This window comes from Nicotiana sylvestris, chromosome 4 (genome assembly GCF_000393655.2).
Source record: "Nicotiana sylvestris chromosome 4, ASM39365v2, whole genome shotgun sequence".
NCBI classification, from domain to species: Eukaryota; Viridiplantae; Streptophyta; class Magnoliopsida; order Solanales; family Solanaceae; genus Nicotiana; species Nicotiana sylvestris.
In genome coordinates, this window is record NC_091060.1 from 154,871,158 (window position 1) to 154,896,351 (window position 25,194).

The 25,194-nt window shown below is 37.8% G+C and overlaps 1 protein-coding gene across 1 annotated transcript; it reads left to right on the forward strand.

Annotated features, from left to right (window-relative positions):
• The first annotated feature begins 13,011 nt into the window (after positions 1-13,011).
• LOC138890373 (uncharacterized) lies at positions 13,012-14,760 on the forward strand. The gene is made up of 2 exons (XM_070173755.1): positions 13,012-14,112; positions 14,383-14,760. Exons 1-2 carry the CDS (start codon positions 13,012-13,014, stop codon positions 14,758-14,760), a joined length of 1,479 nt encoding a protein of 492 aa, XP_070029856.1.
• The last annotated feature ends 10,434 nt before the right edge of the window (positions 14,761-25,194 follow it).

Consider the following 25,194-nt stretch of genomic DNA (forward strand, 5'->3'; position numbering starts at 1 on the left):
AAAGGCTAGAGATGAGTTCACAGTGGAAGGCTCCGGAGGTTGGGCTGATGGTGGTATATAAGCAGAGTTGGCGGGATAAACTGGTAGTCGATGCCCCTTCGCCCAGGTTTTGGTACATTTCAGCCATTTGCTGCTTCAGCTTATACATTTCTTCCCTCATCGCATTAACGTCCATTTCTTCCACCTCTTTCGATGGGTCGACAATACTTGTTTCCGATTCTTGGTTGGCCATATTCAGCTTGTCTTTTGATAGGGTGTTGTATGAGTGAGTTGCCAGAATGCCAATCAACTAACCACCTGCCTGGACTCAATATATCAACAACAACCTTGTTAGCGATTAGGCTTTAACAGATTGGTAACAGCATATTGGGCATGAATGCACCTAAACAGTTAACCGATTCTATTATGTATTTGATTGGTTGCATGCGTCATCCCGACCTTTTCTTTCTTTTGATTGCAAACTTCCCCATTTTCTTTCTTTTTCTTTTCCTTCCTTTCATTCTCTCTTGATTTTTATTTTCTCTCTTTTCTTTCTTGTTTTTCCGCTCTTTCTCTCTCTTTTATTTAGTTACGGTCGAATCCTATGGAGATTGCCTACATATCATGACCCCGCATGAATTAGACCAAGCGTAGTTCTTGGGGATGAGTGTGAAATAAAGTAAAAACATTTTGGGATTTTCAGTTTTCATATATAAAAAAATGCTATTACAAAGATTGAAACTAACAGACTCGAAAGAAACTAACAGACTCTGATGAAAGAACGAGATACAGACTCAAAAACAAACAACCCACATACTCTGATAACAGAAATACAGACTCCAAAACAACTGGCAGATTTTAACGGAAAGAAAATACAGACTCAAGAAATCATGAATACATCAATGCCTCGATTGTCCCCGGGACCCACGGGGCGTCATTCGGCCTTGCTGCGGGCCGTCTCGCTAAATCCCCCTGAAGGTGGTAGAGATCTTCCATTATTCGGCAAACAAAAAACATCACAGTAGCGAAGAACATAGATCTCGTCATATCCTCACAGCTACTGCATTTCATTGCAATATAATTGGCGACCCTTTTGACTCGCTCTCTCATGACGCCCTTCTCTTACAACAAACGCCCAATTTGTTGAGTTCTGGCTTCCAAAGTTCATTTGGCTACCTGGTTCTGCTCTTGGAGTTGTTGTAAGTCCCTTTCTAGCCGTGCCATTAAGGCGTAACAATGTTCTCTTTCAGCCTTAAAATTTTTGTCTTGTTTACCCTTTCACCCTCGAGGTTGCCAATTGCCTTTTCCCAACCTGTGACCCCTTTTTCATATCTTTCTTTCATCTGTTGAACGAAAGTTGCACGCCCTTCGACACTTTAAGCCAACCTCGCCCGTGCTTTTGCTAGTTTAGACTCAGCTTTCTGTAGGTCACCTTCATAGTCACGTACCTTTTGAGTGAGGTTGTAAATGAGCCTTTCATCTTTCCTACTTCGGCCTAGGTTCTCGGCTTCAATTTTCAACTGTCAAACCTGAGCTCTGAGGGCTTCATTTTCTCGCACCAAGCTTCTCCTTTCTCATTCGGCCTCTTGTGCATGCAAATCATTGTTGAAGGTGACATTTCTCAATTCTTCTCGTAGACCATGGATGATGGCCTTATATTCCTTTTCCTTCTCCCCCTAAGCTAACCTCTCTTGAATTTTATCATCAAAGGCTTGAACATGAGGCCTTTTGGCGGGCCTCTCGGGCTATGGCTCGTTGTTTACATAAGACATTTTCTCAAACCAAGCAGCATAATTTGGATCTACTTCCCCCTTAGCGATGTCTGGTACCTGGTTGCCATTTTTTAGATACCGGCAGCTATTCCAATCCTGCTGAACTGCAGCCTCAGGCAATGCAGCTTCTGGATGTAACTCTATGACCTGGGTGCTTAGATCTTCATCTACAGGCACAATCTGATACCTTCCCAATTGCCTCAAGACACTCTGCGGTGCATATGGCTGATTACTCCTTACGCCTATTAACCTTAGGTAGCCTTTGGTAGCAGTCATATAGATGGATTTTATCCTTGGGAGCCATCCTATAGTCCACTCGACCTGATCTGCATTAAGAACTTTCAAATGAGAAACCCATGTTTCAAATCCTTCTGGTGTGTTGTAATCTTTTATCCTCTCCTCATAACTAATAATGAAGTTATTTGGGCTCGAACCGTAACTCATGAATCTAGGATGATGGCGAAGGTGCTCGATCAGCCACATTTGCAGAATGATGCTGCAACCTTCGAAAAATTGAGCCCCTGCTTTGCATAAAGTCAATGCTCGATAGATATCTACCAGCACCAATGGGGCAAGTGTATGATCTTCCTTGGTAGTGAGGATTTGTGCAATTCTAGCAATACGAATATCCACCATCCCTTTCTCATTTGAAAAAACCATGATCCCCTAGAATGCCACAATAAATGCGAATCGGCGATGAACTTGCCAAAGGCCCTTGTTTTGTTTATTGCTTAGACCCTTTTCATGTGTTTCAAAACCAGCAGAATGCCCGAACCTGAAGTATAAGAAATGGAAAGCACAACACCCATTGCTCACACATTCCTTATTTGTCTGTTTACTAATATTTAGGAGGTCAAAGAACTTGTGAACCAATAGAGCCCTTGGAAATACAAGTTGTTGCTTCCTCAAATCCCGTCCGAATTCAATGTACCCAGCTATCTCCTCCAAAGTAGGGGTGATCTCAAAATCCGAGAAACGACAGACATTGTGGACAGGATCCCAGAAAGTTACCAAAGCTTTGACCAGATCTTCCCGCGGTTTGATTTCAAAGATGTCTATAAGAGCACCCAAGTGATTTTTCACCCATTTCTAACCATCTTCGTCTAGATCATTCCACCACATACGCAAGTGTAGCCGAGCCTGTTCCCTGACCATTTCTGGCGTTCCTGGATGGTATTCATTTGTTCCTGCGGAAGATTAAGGTTAAGGTTGAATCGAGTTGACCCTTTTGTAAACAGTTTTTGAAGAAGAAAAGAAAAAGAAAAGAAGAAAAGAACCATAATTTCTTCCCTTATATGCCAACTTTAGCCAAATGGCTATTTTTGAAAATGCGGCCCCTTCCCAATTTCATGAGAATTTTGAGGTCGGGGGGAATTATTTTATGACCCCTCACAAACTTGTCCATTCTTTTACAAAAATAGCCTTTCGACAACTGAAAAATACTCTGAGGCTATCTTGGCAAGAATGGTTTAAGGCATTGCCGAAGCTGGATCGACATATTTTGACCAAAAATCAAAATCGCGTTCACTCGACCACCGACTCTCTTTTCTTGTTTTTTTCAAAAATAAGGCCGAACCTTATGTAGGTTGCCTATGTATCCCACATCCGGTAAGAATCAGACCTGCGTAGTTCGGTCAGTTTGACACATTTACAAGAACACAGTTTTTGACTTTTTTGAAATAACTCTTTTTTTTATTTTTTTTAAAAATTTTCGGGCAGAGTTTTAGGACGCTTTTCAAATACCGGGATGTTTAGAACTAGGTTTTATTTCCTTCCCTATATCACTCTTGGTTTTCCCTCTTTTGTTTCGCTTTATTTTCCTTGGCCGGTCATCATGCAAGCCAAAATAAATGTTCACATAGCACGTAGAATGCATCAGGATGGTCTGTTTTTTCGGGCATACCTGTCCTAGAAGGACCAACCCCTGTGTTGAGTCCCCTAAGTCAATGCACATGATGCAAACAAACGTTCCTACTAGGGTTCCAGCATGAGGCTGTGTTTTTCTAGGTTTAAATCCTGGGGTTTTGGTCTAGACTTGGGGTACCCAAGCGGACAACTGGGGTCGAGGAGGGGGAAACGTATCGGGAGCACTGAAGTCTGCCCGGCCTTTTCGCTTGCCCAGCCTCGTTCTATTTGGTATAATTTCTACAGAAAATGCGGGCTACGCGAACGTATGCACCATTTCCAGAAGACTCAAATGGGTGGCGTAAGAAGACAGTTATATATAATTCAAACAATATTAAAGCGGTAAATAAATAGCAATTAGCACGAAAGATTCACAGAATGCGATAATATTAACAATAAATAAAGCCAAACAAAATCATATTAAAAAGCTCGAATTCTTGAACCCTGAACTAGAGATTCTGGGTTCGATCCCCAGCAGAGTCGCCAGAGCTGTCACACCTCCTTTTACCTACACCCCGTAGAAGGGTATATATAAGGGGTTTTTTTCAACTTAAAGTGACAATCGAAACAAGATTATTATTTTAAGATCAGAGTCGCCACTTGGGATAATTTATGGTGTCCCAAGTCACCGGATTAGAATCCCGAATCGAGGAAAGATTTGACTCTATTTATGTCTGCGAACACAGAAATTCGGGTAAGGAATTTTGTTAACCCGGGAGAAGGTGTTAGGCATTCCCGAGTTTCGTGGTTCTAGCATAGTCGCTTTGATCATACTTGGCTTATTAAAATTGTTTAATTACTGACTTTAGATCCTGTGTGAATTTACCCTTTACCGCTTTTAAATCACTTGATTATTCGTAGTTAAAGAATTGAGTTACGCGTACATATACTCTTTCCCTTTGGCGCGTCAAAAATCATGTCATGCTAACATGTCCATAATTAATAATGTTTTGTTTATTTATTGAGAAAGTTTAGCCAAAGTTACGTGAACGTATACTCCGATTTTGTTTTTAGAAATCGTAACCGTGTCATGCGAACGTGTCCACAATCACGATAGTATTTTAAACGTCCCTAAAGGTTTCTCTACGAACATTTGTTATTTTACATCTATATTATGAAATTAACACAAGAGTCATTTGTTACTAAGTGTCTAATTATGGCTTGCCTCAAATTTCCTTTTCAAGACCCTAATTACTTAAACACTAAGGTACTTGACGCCTACTTTAGGTGAATAATTCAAACAAATCCCTTCCAATCAACAAGGCTCCATTAGACCATTTTATTAGCGGAAGGGCCTGAATTAAACAGGCCCAAACTTCTAAGAAACAAACCTGTCTCAACGTAGGGAAACTCTTTCGACTTAAGAAACTCCAGTAATATTCAGGCCCAAAGGCCCAAATATTTTGGCAACGCTAGCTGCAGGCAAGGACTTCAGGATCGAATCCCTGAAGCTAAAATCTAACAATGACCTTGCGCATAACCTTTTTGACCATTGAGGAGGGGGGAAAACGAGTTGGGGGCATGGATAAGAACCTTATACAGTAATCAATAAGAATCCCTTTTAAATTGAGGCATAAACTGTACGGAAACATCAATTGGATACAGTTAAAATCAAGCAAACTATACATACATAGCTTAACACATGAATTATAACAAGAACACAAAGGTATAAACAGCAGAAGCTAATAGAATCTAACATATAAACAAGATTTCTATTTGAATTCCAATTCGAACATCCAAATCTGCATACAAATTCAGTCTGGTTCCAACTTGTGACACTTCATTTGTTAGCAAAGGGAATAAGGAAATACCTGATAGCACAAATAAGAGAGAGGTAATAAGATCAGCAAAGAGCAGTAGTAGGAGCAAGGGTCAGCAGCAAAACCCAATCAACATAACCAACCAGTTGCTCTAAAATTAAATTTCAAACCCAGAAATTGAAGTAAACGGCCAGAAACTAATTCAACCCAAACAATAGACCAGGCAGAACTTCAGCCAAACTAATTTTAGTTCATTTCTAAGGTCGGCTAGTCAGAACTTGTTGCACCACCAGGAAAATTGCAGAAATTAACAGAAAACTCAATGAAACGGTAAAATTCTTGCCATTTTTGTATTTTCTGAGCTTTTCTTCGTTTTAGCCCTTGGGTCTGCCTTGAAAGGCAAGAAATGATGCCTTTATAGGCAAGAAAACAGGGCAGCCTTAAGGGTTCAGTTTTTTTATTTTAGTCCTTTTCAAATTTTCCTTTTAGCTTAGGAGCCCTTATCCAATTTTCCTTTTTGTTTAACTACTCCTCGTTCAAATTTCAATTTGTTAGGCAGTCCCCCTCCCCAGCTTCCTAGAAGCTTCCTAGTCTGTTATAGCAAGATTCCCTTAGACCAATTCCCTAGACTATCCTTTAAAGACTCTGAAACTACCCCAGAACCACCCGGGTCAACTGGTCAAGCTAATTGGGTCAATCTGAAAACCTAGTTCAACTCTCCATTGGGCTTTTTAATCTTGTGAACCCAATCACTACTAAGAAAAACCCCAAAACCCAAACATTCAAATTAAGACCCTGAAGACTCGAAACAAAGTTAAGCCCAAAAGACAATGCAAATTCAAACTATCCGAACTTGAACACAAAACCCAACTTACAATCACACACATCCTAAATCTAACATGCAGGTACGGAAGATAAAGAAGAATGATAAAGTAAAAGAAACAGAATAAAAATCAGAAAATAAGAGAAAGAGTAGAAGAAGGTGAGGATGAGGAAACAAAATACCAAAGGGGAAAGAAGAGTACCTAGGGATCTCGGTCAAACAAGAAATAGCATTTACACTTTGAAATCTCCAATTTCCGGCCCAATCCGAGATTAATCGTATGTTCTTTGTCAAGAACACGCGATTAAAGTCGCACTGAGCCTTAAAATCTTCAATGAAACCTTAATTTGAGACATGGGGATTTTATGGTTCATCTTCTGATCTAATATTCGAGAATATTGGGCTACATTCGAGGGAAACGGAGCGGGGATTCGGAACGAGGGGGCAGGGTGATTCGGTGGTGTGATTTTGGTGAGGATTGGGGCCGGCGCCGCCACCGGAGGCCGGGAATTTGGGGGCGGCTTAGCTAGGGTTTCGGGGTATTTTTGGTGAGGGTGGTGAGCAGAAGGAATTCTGAGGGGGGGGAGGGATTTTTGGACATTTAAATACCCCTGGGGCTTCTGCTCTGAGCCATTTGATCAAAGGGAGATCAACGGCTCAGATCAATACTAATTGAAATGACGCCGTTTGGTTTGGAGGGGGGGGGGGAACCGAACCGGGTTAGGGTAGTTTGCGCCAGGTATTGGGTTATTTCGTTTGGGCTGGGGACAATTAAATGGGTTTTAGCCCAGATTTGGCTTTTCTTTCACTTCTTTCTCTTTTTTTTTCAATTTCAAAATTAAAATAAAACCTAAATTAATTAATAATAATTTTTAAACTAAATTAACCTACCCAATTAGATTAATCACTCGTCATGGTATTTACAATAATTAATTAAATCCTAAATTTAAAGAAAAGTTGTACAATTCAAAATTAAAAAGTAAAATTGCAAAATGAATTATTTTTTGTGATTTTCATTTTTTATAAAACAAACTAATTTACTAATTAATCTAAAAATATAAAATTAAATCCTAAATGCAGATGCAACATATTTTTGTATTTTTCATGAATTAAATAAAATAAACATGCACAGACAAATGCAAATAATTAACAGAAAATGCCACGAAATCCAATAAAATTGCAAACACTGAAAGAAATTATTTTGTTTTAAATTTGTTGGAGTAATTCATATAGGGAAAAACTCACGTGCTCACACTTGTCAATTACTATAATGATCTCAGGTTAAAAGAAACTCTTACATCACATTCTCAAGAGAATATCCTATTGACAGTTTATGGTAATTCTAACTAGTAGGAATTATCCAATGAGTCGGTTCAATGATCATATCTCCATATGCATCATCTATCTATGTAATTTAGTTAATGAGATCAACTAATCTTTATCCCATAAAGACGATCACATAAATATTGATCTAACCGGATTACTAATGTCCAAATTAATAATCCTACGATCAAGAACAAAATTTAGATTAAATTGTAAGAAACTTTACTCTCATTATCATGATCTCTATCACAATGAGAAGTCTCAAAATTTAATCAAGGACCTTATTCAATTAATCAGGCAACTAATAATAACTATGATAAAAGAATATCAAATGACATATATTTTTATATCAAATAACGTTCACAAAAATATGTTCAAATCATCAAATATGAGAATGGATCTAGGGCATATCTACTAAATCCCTAACAATCTCCCACTTGCACTAGAGCCAATCGTTCTTGTACTTCATTCCCAATTTCCACTTGTGCTTGTCAAACTCCTTTGCGCCAAGAGCTTTAGTGAATGGGTTTGCAACATTTTCCTTTCCATCAACCTTTTGAATCTTGACGTCTCCACGTTCAATGATTTCTCTTATCAAGTGATACCTTTGCAGAACATGTTTGGATTTTTGGTGTGATCTTGGTTCTTTTGCTTGAGCAATGGCTCCAGTATTGTCACACAACAATGGAACTGCATCTTCTATTGAAGGAACCACACCAAGTTCAGTTAAGAACTTTTCATCCATACAGCTTCCTTAGTAGCTTCACCAGCTGCTATATATTCTGCTTCAATCATTGAATCAACTACTGTAGTTTGATTGGAACTTTTCCAACTCACTGCACCACCATTTAAGATGAACACATAACCAGAAATAGATTTGTTATCATCAATATCTGAAGAAAAACTTGCATTAGTATAACCTTCAAGTTTTAACTCAGAATCTCCATAAATGAGGAATAGGTCTTTAGTTATTCTTAAGTACTTAAGAATGGTCTTCACCACCTTTCAATGTTCCTCGATAGGATTTGCCTGATATCGGCTAGTCACTCCAAGTGCATAAGCTATATCAGGGCGTGTACATGTCATGGTATACATGATAGCTCCCACGACACTAACGTATGTGATCCTACTCTTTTTTCATAAATTTTCATTTGGGTTTCGAGACTAAAAGTTCACATTTGATTTTCAATAGAAAGGAGAGAGAATCGAGAGCATCACTAATCTATTGAGATAGAATAAATCTGAGTTGAAAGGGCGAATCAAATCCAATTTAAAAGGACGAAGGATTAAGAATTCTGAAAGTATATTAATTAAAAATGCATTAATGCTATAACACAAGGATAATAATGTAACTCGGTATTGCCTTCTGGCTTTATTTAATAAGCAAGCGTAGTTTCCATGCGGAAAAAAAAAAACAATTTTCTGAACAAATAAAAACGACATCTTAACACCAAGTAAAGTATGTTTCATTTCGTATCTCTTTTGCAACAGTATACATCTACAACCCAATGTTACTCTAATAAGTATTTATGTCCTTCCTAATTTTCTGAGAAAATGAAAGAATGGCAACAATAATTGTACGTAAATTCTTTAACACCTTCGTGCAAAAACATGTTAATAAGAAAGAAAAAAAGGAACAAGAAAGTGTCTAAAGTTTGATATTGAGTATAAGATTATAATCCTCTGACTAATCAATGACCAGGACCTTTCCGGCTTGGTCCAGAAACCATTATAAAAGCCATGTCTTTCACTGAACGTTGAGTGTTTTTCTTAGAAGAAACACCAAAAACTGGGACAGTACTGGAATCTTCAGAAATGGTGCTGTTCTTTAACTCTCGTAGCGCTCGGCAATGGACACCACCACTTAGTTGTGCAATGATCATCAAGAGAAAAAGAAACAATGCCAACGTGAAATATGAAGTTTTTCTAGCAGCCATGATACTGAATCTTGAAAAGGTTCGTTAATTTGTGTGTAAGAAGTGATGACGATGGAGTAGTTTGATTTTGCAACTGCTGTTGTATTTATAATGAGAAAGTATAAGAGAGGGACGGTGAAGAGCTTTTTGAACAGAATTAGAAACTTATAAAGATCACCTTTGACTTAAGAGGAGAGAGACTAGTTTACTTTTTCTTTGTTTGTACATTTCTTTCGGCTAATTTTACTTGGAAGATTGTGAGGCAAGGACCGAGTTGGTGAGGTTGGAAGTAGAAGGCGGAGGCCTTTTTAACTTTATTTGGAGAATGTTTAGTGAGTAGTTGGAATGTAGACTTTACACTGATGATGATATCTCATACGTAAATTAGTAATATAATATATTGTGCATTGAAGAAACTATTTCATTTCACACGAGAACTTTATTGAACAAAATTAAATGCGTGTGTGCTTCGTTTTTCTGCGTACGCGGTCTATGTTTTGGTCATTCCTAATGCATGGGGTTACAATTTCTTATTAGTACGGAAAATTCCAAAGAGAGGGGCAGACAGCCAATTTTGATGGCAGGTGGCATGACAAGAAAACCTGTGAAAAAGGATAGCCTATGGAGAGTAGAATGGGATGTAACTTTCGTGGAAAGCTCCTTTTTGTATGCCAAGACGGTGCTCATTGCATATTGGTATTAATTAGTTCCAAGTTCTTGTACCTAATTAGAACTGTAAACCAATCCTTGATACTAAGAATAATGTTTACTTTGTTAGGGGTGTTATACCCCTAATATAAGATTTTTTGGCCCTAATCAAGATTTAGTCGTATTTTAATACGAGTATGGGTGAAAAATAATTAAAAGAATATATGATACTAAGACGTGTGAACCAATGCATTTGAAGACCATTAAATGGAAGAATGTATATAATTATATGAGGGTTTAACTTATATATTGACATGTAAAGATTTTTTAATGGGTGTCAACATATAGTACATATGCATATAAAATAAAATTACCTATTTATACAATACATTTTTTCCGCAAATGAGTGTCAGCTGACACCCCTTGCAATAAGGTGGCTCAATCATTTTGTAAACTAATCGTTGATACTAAAATCGACTTTGTTAGGGAGTATTTTACCACACAACATAAAATTTTTTGGCGTAAATTATTATTTATTTGGGCTCCGATATGAGTTGACAAATAAAAAAAGAAGATACTAAGAAGTGTAAACCGTTCCTTTTGGAAGATCATTAAATGGAAGAATACACATAATTATACAAGGGTTTAACTTATATATATTACACTATATAATGTGATATAACATGTTGCATCAAGTAAATTGTTTATTTTTCAGGGTATCAGTATCATATATTATAAACGGCTACCTATAATTATCTTTAAAATTAAATAATTTGATAGTGTAAATCGTATAATCAATGTATAAAAGGTAAATTCATTAGACAGTTGTATACCTTGATTAGATGAAAAGAGTAAGGAAATTCTGTTAAAAATAGATTATAAAAAAAAAATCTAAAGAAAGAAAAATAATACTTTTACTAGTGTGAATATAAACTAATCTAAGAGATTGTTTGATGATAATGTTTTTTAAATAACTTTGATCTACTCGGCTTTTGGTTATCTGTGCATATTACGTTGACATACAGTATGATTTACTTGTGCAATCTTAATCACTGAAACAAGCTTATTCTAATTCTAGTTGATAATATTGTTGAACAGAACAAACACAATTGACCTTAACTACTTTTTCCTTGAACTGCCTTACTTACCCTAAAGTTAGTTCACAATAGCTCTTTGCCTCCCAATGGGTTTTCAATGTCTTTGCCTAATATTTTGATGATCTAATAAATTTACTGTCAAGAACCAGATAGAGAATCTGACACACTTGGTACACATTGCTAATGAACAGATTCCAGCCAGGACTCCAGCTAATGTGAACTGCTGCAAGTGTAGAAAATAGAGAAACAAAACAGGGACCTGATCCCTTGTGTTTCCCTGACAGCACGAAAGTCAACTGTGCACAGCTGGAAAGTGACTGCCACAGAAACAGTGCACACAGTGCAACAATTTTGCAGTCACTTGTCCTTTGACCAACCAAGTGCTTACATCATTCAAGTGATGTCATCAAAAGTGTATTAACAAGAGTATTACAACAAAACATCACTTGAATACTTGAGAATTCACTTCAAGCATTCAAGCCTTCTGAGACAGCAAATTTAATTCTCAAGAGCCTCAAGAACAAAATTGAATCTCTACTACGGACCAGTTCCTAAATCTAGTATTTTGTTGTCCTTAGTTGAGTTGTAACTTTGTAATTGTTTTTTATTGTAATTCCTAAATTGCTTAGCTAGAAGCGTTGCTTAGGAACCCTTTTGTAAGAACATAAATCCTTTGTGTTTGTGTCGTGACTAGAGTTAATCATCAGTTGAAGTCTTTGTAATAGGTGTATTGCAAAGTGGCTTTAATAGGTGTATTACGAGTTAATGAGGGATTAAAATTTTAATTCCTAGATTGCATAGGTTGTAATCAAAAAGTTGCTCATAGTGAAGTTAAAATCCTACCAGTATAGGTCGTGGGTTTTTATCCCCTTGAGCAAGGATTTTTCCACGTAAAACTCCCTATCTTATTTACTTACTGTTTTATTAGTATTCTAAGTGGAAACTCATAGAGGACCTGGTACTCTATAGTTTGGTGGATTCGAATAAACTATTAATTGGTATCATAGCGGGTTCTTCCTATCAGGCAAACACCCAGGAAGGATCCTTATGGCTGCTCCACCAAATTTTGAAGAAAGTCATTCTACGTATAGACCACCCAGGTTCAATGGGCAATACTATGGGTGGTGGAAGACAAAAATGCATGATTTTATCATGGCTGAAGATTCTGAGTTGTGGGATGTCATATGTGATGGTCCTTACATCCCAACGAAGAATGTCAGAGATCTTCTATTGACGATGCCAAAGACTAGAAAAGAATACACTGACGCAGACAGGAAAGCTATGGAGAAAATTTTTGTGCCAAGAAAATTTTGATGTGTGGAATAGGACCTGATGAATACAATAGAATCTCTACTTGTGAAACTGCCAAGGAGATATGGGAAGCTTTGCAAACAGCACATGAGGGAACCACTCAAGTAAAGCAATCTAAGATTGATATGCTCACTACCGAGTATGAATTCTTCAGGATGAAGAACGACGAATCTATTCAAGATATGCACACAAGATTCACTTCCATCATAAATGAGTTACACTCACTTGGTGAAATCATTCCCAGGAACAAGCTAGTGCGGAAGATTCTTAATATCCTACCCAGTTCTTGGGAAAGCAAGGTGAATGCTATTACTGAAGCAAGGGACCTGCAGAAGCTGACTATAGATGAGCTGGTTGGAAATCTGAAGACCTATGAGATGAAGAAGGAGATATAGACAGTGAAAGAAGAGAACCAAAGAAAGAAAAAACCTGGTACTCAAAGCTGAAAGCAACGACTCAAGTGAGGAGGACAGTGACATGGCTTACTTAACCAAAAGGTTTCAGAATATGGTCAGAAGAAATGGAGGACTACTGAAAAGGGGCAACTGCAGCAAACCAAAGAACTATGATCTCTACCACAAGTGTGGAAAGTCAGGGCACTTCATCAAAGATTGTCCTCTCCTGAAGCAAGAACACTCCAAACACAACCCTAAGAAAGCAGCAAAGAGGAACCCGATTCCTGACAAGCACTTCAAAAGGAAGAGATCTGCTGACAATGTGGTGAAACAAGCTCTTGTAGCATGGGGAGACTCCTCTAATGAGTCTAAAGATGAAATTGATGCAAGTGATAGCTCCATGATGGCAGTTGAAAGTGAGGAAAATGAATATGATTCAATATTTGCTTTGATGTCCCAATATGATGATGAATATGATGACAACAGTGAGGTAAATTTTAGGGATATTCAGAGAAATCTGAAATCCTACTCTCCTAAGAAACTCATGTTTTTAGCTAGTGTATTGATTGATGCCTATCATAGTCTTGTGGAGGATAAGGATGCCTTGACCTTAGAGCTAGGAGAACCTGAACAAACTAGAAATGATCTGGTAGTGTGTGTAGTTGATCTGAAGGAAACCATTTGTGAGTTGGAGAAAGAAAAGGTTCTTTTAACCGAAAAAATTACTAACATAGAACATGCAAGAGATGACTTAGTGGTTGTAGCTGTTGAATATAAGGAAACCATTGAGAACTTCAGTAAAGAAAGAGATGCTTTAGTGAAGAGAGTGACTGAGATTGAGGAAGAAAGAGATGATCTCATGATAGTGATTGCAGACCTGAGGGAAACAATAGAGGGGCTAGGAACAGAGTCTAAACCTGAAAATTCTGGAAAAGGAAAAGAGGTAGCCATCGAGGCACACATTAGGCTTGAAAACGAGTTGAAGATTGTGAAAACTAGCCTGTGTGTTGAAACTGAGAAAAACAAGCTTCTCCAAATTGAATTGGAAAGAGTAAAAAATGATCTTGAAAAGTCCCTCAAATGGACCTGGTCCTCGGAAGCCATCACTGCCATGTATGTTAAAAATGGTGGAAATAGGCAGGGAATAGGATTTCAAAGGAAGAAAACCCCTTACAACCCCATAGTAAGTATGTTACTGTACCGGATAACTGGCTGTGTACCCACTTTGGGAACAATAGGCATTTTAAGGAAAATTGCCAAGCTAGGGTCCAGTCTATTCAGAAAAACAAAGTGTTTGCTGAAAATGTAACAACTAAAGAGGGACCAGGTGCCACCCATAAAAGATGCATGTTACTTGCATGGACTAAGAGATCTCTTATTCATCCTCTTGCCTACTACAAAGGACCCAAACTTGTTTGGGTTCCTAAAACTAAATCTTGATTTCCTTGTGCAGGGAACAATGAAAGGAAGCAGTCAGCAATGGTTCATGGATAGTGGATGTTCAAAGCACATGACTAGGAACACCATGGACTTCCTTTCACTAAAAGCCCTGCAAGGAGGTAGTGTATCCTTTGGCAATGGGAAAAGGGGTACATTCTTGGAGTTGGAAAAGTCGGGAAATCACTCACTCACTCAATTGAGAATGTGTACTAATAGTCTTAAGTACAGTCTCTTGAGTGTGTCTAAGATCTGTGATAAGGGAAATAAGGTGGAGTTCTTGTCCAAGTTATGCACAGTTACTAATCTGGTAATTGGTGAAGTGGTACTTGTGGCCAAGAAATACAAGAACATCTATGTTGCTGATTCGAGTCTATACAAAGTGGTGATCTGAGTTTTCTGAAAGCTGTTGATGATGATGCTGAACTCTAGCACAGAAGACTGGGTATGCAAGCTTTTCTCTTCTGAATAACTAATTCAGAAGGACCTAGTCCGTGGTCTGCCCATGTCAAAGTTCAAAGTAAAGAAAGTTTGTGCTCCCTGTGCTAGAGGGATGCATGTGAAGTCCTCATTTAAGTCTAAAAAGGATGTCAGCACCTCAAAGCCACCCGATCTTCTTCATATGGATTTATGTGGCCTTATGAGAGTGCAAAGCAGGGGAGGAAAAAGATATATTTTTGTGATAGTGGATGACTACTCGAGATTCACATGGTCTATGTTTCTTAGAACAAAATATGAAACGTTTGAGGTATTTGTGGCTTTTTTGAAGAAAATTCAAGTGAAGATGGAGTCTAGAATAGCATGTATTAGATCAGATCATGGAATAGAATTTAACAATACCAAATTTGATGAGTTTTGTAATGAAAATGGTATTACCCATAACTTCTCAGCTCCAAGAACTCCCCAGCAAAATGGAGTTGTGGAAGGAAGAATAGAACTCTTGAAGAAATGGCAAGAACAATGCTAATCGACAGTGGAATTGCAAAGAACTTCTGGGCTGAAGCTGTCAACACTGCCTGCTACTTGGTAAACAGGTGCATGACCAGATCTCTCCTGAACAAAACCCCCTATGAGTTGCTCAATGGAAGGAAACCCAAGCTGACTCACCTAAGAATATTTGGGTGCAAATGCTATGTTCTCAACAATGGAAAGGATCAGCTTGGTAAATTTGATGCCAAGAGTGATGAAGGAATCTTTCTGCGGTATTCTTCTCAAAGAAAATCTTACAAGATATACAACAAACGGACTCAATATGTTGAGGAAAATGTTCATGTAATCTTTGACGAGTCCTATCCCTCCTGTGAGAAAAGTACCAAGGATCATCAAGATGGAGAGCCCTTACTGGTTTTAGGTAAAGTCATCGACATAACAAATGGAAAGGTAGACATAATGAGCCAAGTGAAGGAGCCAAGTGGAGACAATGCTGCCTCTTCCTCAAGGGAACCAGGTACCTCAATTACAAACACTGAAGCTGAAGAAAGAGTGGTTGATGCAGTACATGGTACTCTACAAGTACCTGAGAAAAGAACACAATGGAACCAGATAGATATACCCAGCTCCTCTATAAATGAACCTCAAATGCCCAAGTTGATACACAAAAGCTCTCATCCTCTTGATAACATAATTACCCCTCTAGATTCTGGAGTGTAAACCAGATCAAAAGCCGGAAATTCACTTGCCTTCTTGGCCTTTCTTTCCCAAATAGAACCCAAAAATATCAAGGAAAGCATTGAAAGATGTAGATTAGATTACAACCATACAAGATGAGTTGCATCAATTCGAAAGGAACAATGTATAGCACCTGGTACCTAGACCCTTAGATCGAACCATTATAGGAACGAGGTGGGTATTTAGGAATAAGCTTGATGAACATGGAAACATTACAAGGAACAAGGCTAGGCTAGTGGTTCAAGGTTACGATTAGGAGGAAGGGATTGATATGATGAGACGTTTGCTCCGGTTGCTCGCATGGAAGCTATTAGAATCCTAATCGCTTTTGCATCTCATATGAAATTCACTCTGTTCCAAATGGATGTCAAAAGTGCATTTCTGAATTGACTTCTTAAGGAAGACGTCTATGTAAAGCAACCTCCAGGGTTTAAATGTCATAAACACCCTGGATATGTGTTTAAGATGGACAAAACATTGTATGGGTTGAATCAGGCTCCTCGAGCTTGGTATGAAAGGTTGTCAAAGTTCCTTTTAGAAAATGGCTTTACAAGAGGGAAAATTGACAACACCCTGTTCCTGAAAAAAGGGGAAGGAACCTGCTCATTGTTCAGGTATATGTTGATGATGTCATTTTTGGAGCAACAACTGATTCACTGTGTGAAGAATTTGCAAAACTCATGGGAAGTGAGTTTGAAATGAGCATGAGGGGGGAGCTGAATTTCTTCTTGGGTCTTCAAGTGAAGCAGTCCACAAAAGACACATTCATTTGTCAGCAGAAGTACATCATGGAGCTCTTGAAGAGGTTTGATATGGAAGCATCAAAAGTAATTGACACTCCCATTGTAACAACTACTCAACTAGACATGGATGAGGCTGGATCTTTTATGAATCAAACTATGTATATAGGCATTATTGGGTCTCTTCTCTATCTCACTGCCAGCAGACCTGATATTGTCTTCAGTGTGGGGCTATGTGCAAGGTTTCAGTCAAATCCCAAGGAATCTCATCTGAAGGCTGCCAAAAGAATTTTGAGATACCTTAAGGGAACACATGACCTGGTCCTGTATTACCCCTCAGGTGACAGTTTTAATCTTATTGGGTATGCTGATGCTGATTATGCATGTTATCTTGTGGACAGGAAAACACTTCTGGAATGACTCACTTTCTAGGATCAGGTCTCATCTCTTGGTGCACAAGAAAGAAAAACCCAGTGGCTCTTTCAACAGCTGAAGCAAAATATGTAGCTGCAGCCTCCTGCTGTGCTCAGATTCTATGGATCAAACATCAATTAGAGGATTTTGGGGTATTTACTGATTGTGTGCCTCTTCTATGTGATAACACCAATGCACTCAACATGGCCAAAAATCTAGTTCAACACAAAAGAACCAAGCACATTGATGTGAGACATCATTTTCTGAGAGACAATATGGATAAAGAGCTTATCTGTATGACGTTCTACAGTACAGAAGATCAAATTGCATATATCTTCACCAAAGCATTGAGTAGGGAGCATTTTGAAAGAAATAGGGTGAAGTTAGGGCTTTTGAAGCCTACCTGAGAACCTGATTCCTATCAGTTGGCTATGAAAATCACCTTCAGGTAAAATTAGCTATAGTGTTTTCTGGCCAAGTCTAACTCACTTCAATACCGTTGCAGGTAAACACGCATGATGATTATAGAAGTTGTAGATGCATTGCATAAGTCGTGAAAGAGGATTGAAATGTTCAAAGACAGGTCAAGAACCTGATTCTTGTACCAAAAGGTTAGTAGTCCTATGTATTCTTTAAATACACATCTTGAAAAGGTACAAATAACAACTGCCATGTCATCCACCCTTTCAGACTCTGCTATCACGTCTTTTCATTTCAAATCATTTCCATCTCTCTCTAAAATGCTGCAAATCTCCAAGCACAACTGTCGTTTCAGAACCGGTTCCTATCTCTTTCTTCATAATTATTCTCTCTCATTAAAACCTCTCTTCTCTTCACAGACCATAGTCCTTTATCAGAACTTCTCCAAAGAATTTTCTACTCTATCTCTTCAATGGCTGACAATATCTCCGAAATCTCTACCTCAGTCATCACTAACCCAGATAAAACCATTGAGTCCTCCGTCCCCGATGAGTCCTTTGGAACCATCCATATCCTCACACTGAAATCACCTCTAACCCAGATTTCTCTTCACCCTCCAATTCTAAGGCGACTATCTCAGAAACCCCAAAAGTCGTTGATCTTTCTTCTCTATCTTATGAGATTCTCATTGATCAAGGAAAAAGTAGAGAATAGGGTAAAAGTCCCAAGGTCATGGAGGTTTCCGCTATTGTTGCTTCAGATTCTGTGGTGGCCATGAAGCCTATCGAGGATGAAAATATCGCGACCATCTTTGTTGTATCTTTCGATGGAGTATTACATGAGGTAATTTCTGGTGTACCCAAGTCTCAGAGGAACAAGGCACATGGACTAGTGGGAGAAGGAGCCATGGTGGCTATTGAAGGCTCTACACCAGCAGAAACTACTGGGCCCTCTTGTGAGGAACTTGACCCCTCTCCAGAAGAAACATGTCAAGGTTCTCACTCCCAGGCCAGTTCTGCTCCTGCACCTTCTCCTCCCTTTGTTGTTGAGCTTTTGGACATTCTAGTCCCTAAGATGAGGTTTACTGATAAGGAAGATCAATACAACATTCCTCTTGATGCATTCATAGTCAAGCGAAGGGTAGTGATCACTCCTGAGTCTTCTACTAAGCGACCTACTACTAGGTTGCAAGCAAAGGTAGCTTATGACTCTACCCTTCAAAAGAGCAGAAAGAGCAATAAGAAGAAAAGGAGGAGACTGGTGAAAAACAATAATATAGTGTGTGACAAGGATGTTCTTGTGGTGGAAGTTGAGGAGGAAACAACAAAGGAACCTAGTTCCTTAGTGAGAAGGTCCTAGAGGAAGAAGCAATCCGCTTCAGTGGAGAATGTTACAACCCCTAGTTCAAAATTGAAAGATGTTATGAGTGAACAACCCTCAATTTCTGATGAGGATGTGTTGGTCAAGTCTAAGGGAAAAGCAAAATCAAGTGGTGTCAAGTCTGGCAAGAGAAAGTTGGAACCTGTTAAGGAACCTGTTTCTGCGAAAAGGATGAGAAGTGAAACTAGTTCTTCCTCAGAATGATTAAGGCACGAAAAGGTCCTGTTGGTTCACACTTTTGATCCAGCAATTTCTGATATGGCTGGTATGAGACAAGTCCTTGCAATGGTTGAGTTTCAATGGTGGGGGCATCTGTACCAAATGGATGCACCCAAGGTGTATGAGGACGATGTTCAAAGCTTTTATGCCAGCCTCTTTCCCCTTGATACCAACCACATTTGTGCCTTAGTTAATGAGGTGGACATTGTGTTTGATATGAGTCTGCTTGGGGATATTCTTAAAGTCCCTACAGTTGGTGTGTCTACTATCAAAGATGCGTATGGGTCAAACTTCCGAAATGCTGTAGTGAAGGATAATACAAACTAAAAGGGAGACCAAGTTCACAAGAAGGCATTACTCCCTGTTTATCAGTTGCTCTTCGAGTTGGTGAACAAAGTTTTGTTACACCGTGCTGAGAGGTGGTCCATGACTTCCAGGTCTGACTTGTTTCTAATGGAGCAACTGGATGGATTTACACCTGTGAACTTGTCTGCCATCATGATCGAAAATATACAGTAGGTAGCAACCTTCAAGGATGGCAATCATGGTCTTCCATATGGGTTTCTACTTACGCAAGTGTTTAAGTTTTTCAAGGTGCCACTGGGGCAAGCCAAGGTAGGAACCAAGAAGCAGACCTTCTCTCAAACAACTTTAGAAGAATGTGAGTGTATCGAGAAGAATGGAGGGATAAGCAATACATCAACAATCTCTCAGCTCAGCAATGCTCAATAGTGCAACTGAGGAGATTCGAAGGTTGAAGGCTAGGACGCTATCCTGGAATGTCAGCAGGCCCAAGGGGCCCTAGAGTCAAATGAGGAGGTGGTTCGTTTGACAAAAGAAAATGCTTATATCATGGCATAAGTGGAGAACCTGAAATCAGAACTGCTCAATGAGCAAAAGTCGGAAAATGCCCGAATAGACCTAGTTCTCCAAACTCTTGCTGCAGCTTCCAAGCCCTCTACTCCTAGTGCCCCCTAAGCAACCCTTTCAGTGACTAGTTTCTGAATTATCTATTTTTTGTTTTAATGACTTGGTAGTTGTGTTTGTTTCTTTTGTTTGGATGTGGATGGGATGTATCAGTACTGCTCCCGATTTGAAACAGTACAATCTTGCCTTTTCTTAGTAAGCAAAGGCATATGTTTCTTTATAAAAACTATTCTCTTTTGCTATCTAAATGCGTGTGTTCTCTTTTTCTCTTTTCTATTATGTCGTATGTACATATGTGACATGAGTTAGCTAGGCTAGAGTTCTTTATGCTGATGGCCTGCTTGTGTATTTTTAATGATGCCAAAAAAGGGAAGTATTATTGAAACAGGGATCTCATTAAGGGGGAAACATAAAGTTAGGGGGAACTTGTGAAGTCCCTATTGCTTCATCTGGTTATTTCTGCTCTAAAAATATAGTATCATTGTCTAAGTTTGTCATCATCAAAAAGAGAAAATTGATGGGTTTTCCATGCCTTTGCCTTATATTTTGATGATTTAACAGACTTATTGTCAAGAACCAAATAGGGAACCTGACACACTTGGTAAACATTGCTAATGAACGGATTCCAGCCAGGACTCCAGCTAATGTGAACTGCTGCAAGTGTAGAAAATAGTGAAACAAGACAGGGACCTGATCCCTTGTGTTTCCATGACAGTAGTACGAAAGTCAACTGTGCACAGCTGGAAAGTGACTGCCACAGAAACAGTGCACACAGTGCATCAGTTTTGCAGTCACTTGTCCTTTGACCAACCAAGTGCTTACATCATTCAAGTGATGTCATCAAATGTGTATGAACAAGAGTATTACAACAAAACATTACTAGAATACTTGAGAATTCACTTCAAGCATTCAAGCCTTCTAAGACAGCGAATTTAATTCTCAAGAGCCTCAAGAACAAAGTGAAACGCTACTATGGACCAGTTCCTAAATCTAGTATTTTGTTGTCCGTAGTTGAGTTGTAACTGTGTAATTATTCTTCACTGTAATTCCTAAATCACTTAGCTAGAAGTGTTGTTTAGGAACCCCCTTGTAAAACCATAAACCCTTTGTGTTTGTGTCGTGACTAGAGTTAGTCATGAGTTGAAGTCTTTGTAATAGGTGTATTGCAAAGAGGCTTGTAATAGGTGTATTACGAGTTAGTGAGAGATTAAGAGTTTAATTCCTAGATTGCATAGATTGTAATCTAAAAGTTGCTCATAATGAAGTTGAAATCCTACCAGTGTAGATCGTGGGTTTTTATCCCCTTGAGCATGGATTTTTCCACGTAAAACTCCCTGTCTTATTTACTTACTGTTTTATTAATATTCTCAATGGAAACTCATAGAGGATCTGGTACTCTATAGTTTGGTGGACTCATATAAACTATCACCTCCCATTAATAAACTAAATTAAGATTGTTGAGAGCTTGAGAAATTTTTTCCCAGTGCACATTAAGATACTCAATGACACGTTATATCGTGAGAGTAGAACGCTATGAAATTATATGCAGTTAGGTAATGATGTAACCAAAGTAAACATTTAAATTAATTTTCCAAATTTGAACAGATATTAAATTACAATGAGTTAATTTTAACCTGGTTCTATTGAAGAATGGGATGTAAACTGATTTATTCAGGCCGATGACTTTAACAAATTAAATTGTTGACATAACTGGTCTAATCAGAGGAAGCTCAACTTTTACCAATTTTTAGAGTCAAAAGTCGAACAAAATTATAGTAGCAAAGATAACGGAGGCGCGGTTTCAACATAACACATTATGAGTAGCTGAATATTAGGCAATTTTGCTATATATATGTGTCCCAACATCACCCTACATACTTGAGAGTTTTCCAACTAAAAATTCAAAGCATGTTTCTTGCCATTGCCTCTACTTTGAAATCCCTATTTAGAATTCTAACATAGCGTGCCACTATTTTTATTCGAACAAAAGCTCTTATTAACCAATTCGAGTCACATTAATTGGTCAAATTGATGAGGTCGAGTTGAATAGGAGAAAATAACTATTAAGCTGGGTGAATTAATAATCTGTGCCCACTGCATTGATGAATTGTAGCCTGGACTTTAATTTGACTTGAAATTCAAGACATTATGACCAAGTTCTATGCATCATTGATAATGTGAAAATATTCACATAATCATATCAGTAAAAGCAATTGCAAGTAATCTTACATAATTAGCATTTATTAGCGACATAAAATAAATTGTAAGTAACCATACTAAAATACATTAATATAAACATTCTTTGCACTGTGTTATTAAGATCTGGAAAAAGAGATTAACATATCTGTAAGTTGATGGGATCACTTAGTTCAATCGTCGAATTAGCTATCCCACCTTCAATATGGGCAACTAATACCATCATTTGATATAAAATCTATACCGATATTATTAGCTAATATTTATAGTCAAACATAAATACAATCTCAAATTCTGTCCTCTGACCCCCACAGTGTATAGAAAAATTTAACTCCATTTTGCCCAAAGAGCCAAAATGCCAATTAAAAGAATTTCTACAACAAGCATACATTGGGAACGTGAAAAACGATGATTAATTATAACTTATTATAGTTGAAAATTTTAACATTACGAAATTCTTTTGCATTGTAAATTGTAATATACATTCCTGGGAAAATTTTGGAAAAAGAAAGGCGACGACAAAGTAATACTCCATGGCCGTAAAGAGTTGGTGTAAGTGTAACTTGCTCCAGTATTTTATTTGGGCACTCAACCCCCTTTACCAAACAAATTCCGTTAATGTTTGATGATAAGCTCTATTTTAAGAAAACTGTCAATTTTAGAATTTGACTATTCTCTCCTCCAACCACCTAGCTTCCCCTAGTTACACGAGAGGTAAACACTTAAACCGGACGGCTATTTAGGTAAAGATCCCTTGAATTAATCAAATACTATGTTAGTTATAAGGAAACTTTAAAATCAAGGGTAAAGTTGAACTGATCATCACAGTTAAGGTCAATTAATGATCACTAGAGGACCAATTAATACTGGTTAGCAATGTCAATGCAATGATAAACGAAACTGACTCCCATCGCAACCCTAATTAAGTTTTACACACATCATGGATAGAAGCGCATCTAGAATTAGAAGTCTATGGGTTCCGCATTATATCCCTTTTAAGTTAACGGATTATAAATTAATAATTTATACATATTAATAAAAAATTTAAGATAAATACAAATATTGGACCGAAGTTACCGGGTTCGACAAACTCGTACCTACAAGGCTAGCTAGCTTCGCCCTTGATCAGAGAGGAAAAAACAAGGAAACGTTTTTCAGGATACTTGTGTGAGTTCACAGAAAACATTGATTGATTTTTTTTATTTTATTTTTAATTATACAGTCAAAAAATATGATCAAATTGGTGCTAACGTTTTCCATCCAACTCGTGAACCTTCACATCCCAAGATTACGATCTCATTTTTTTCCTACATGCGAAGCACGAGGGTGACTAATCGGACTGTTCTTACTTATAATAATACCATATTGTCTCTTTTTTCGAGTGCGATGCGCCTCACATGTACCTCTAACAAACTCCTCCTTATATCCAACTGGGTTTTTTTTAAATTATTTCCATGTTGGAAGTATTTTATATATATATATATATATATATATATAATTTCTGTAGAGTACCGGCAAGGAAATCGTTATTCTCTATCGAATCTGCCATAGTATTATACTACTATGTATTATCAACTAAGTCCCACTGTCACGGAACGAGAATGTTAATATTCATTCTTTAGACTTTGGATTTACTCCATTTCGTCATTTCCAATCTGGCCCTGCTAAAATTATGTTATTTTCTCGTAAAATAATAACGATGATTTTATCTATGAACGTTTGCGCATTTAATATTTAGATGAAGTAGTACAAAATCTTTATTAAATCGTTTTTAATAATCTTATATATCCAATGAGAGAAAATATATAATATATGTAGGCATTTGGACGATATGTGGTTGAGCTTTAACAAAAAAAGTTCAAACTGAAGTCGCAAAAAAATATTTAATTTGGACTTCTATGTTTAACGAGTTTTCTTCATGCTCTCCTTTTTCTCTTTAAACACCTTTACCAAGAGAAAAATGGTATCGGAATAGATTAATTTAGGCTGCAAATTCTAAGGAATAATACCACAATTTTATTAGGATATCCAGCTGGACCGAATGTATGATCTTATACACTAGAGCAAGTTGGCGCAATCTGTGATTAAATGTTACTTCCAATTTTATAGGACACGTGACAAGATCTCTGATAATTTTTTTGCTGGTATAACCACTAGCAATCCAAATTCATATGCTAGCAGATAGGTTAAATGCCATAATAATCCTTTTGGAAAAGATAATATTAAAGGAATCGACTACTAGGTAAAACGAGTGAGTGAAAAATATTTTTTAGGTGAGACGTTTTATGTTAATTCCCTTTGCATGTGACGCATACTTGAAGTAAATTTGGCTTCTAATCATTTTTAATCGTTCTTTTTGGTTAAAGAATGTAGAAGATAATTAGCTTTTGTGCACAGGTAGTTCTGTATATGTTTTTTAGTATCATCGGATTATAATGACCTACTATAATAGATAAATCCTAATAAATATAATAAACAACCTCCTACAATCGATTAAAAATACTAGCAATATAGTAAAATTATATACGTTGTCAGTGAATCTAAGTTAAATCCAAAACTATATCAGTATCACATGTGGTCGGACATGTTTGATCTTGAATAACATCTTCTTCTTTTTTTCCGAAAAAATGGGACTCAGACCATTTTCCGATTATGATGGGGTTGCATCAGGGGTCGGCAATCAGCCCTTTTTTGTTTGCTCTGGTTGTGGACGTACTGATGTGCCACATCCAAGGGGAAGTGCCGTGGTGCATGCTATTTGCAGACGATATTGTATTGATTGACGAGACGCGAGACGATGTGAACGTGCAATTAGAGGTATGGAGGCAGACCCTGAAATCTAAAGGTTTCAAGTTGAGTAGGAC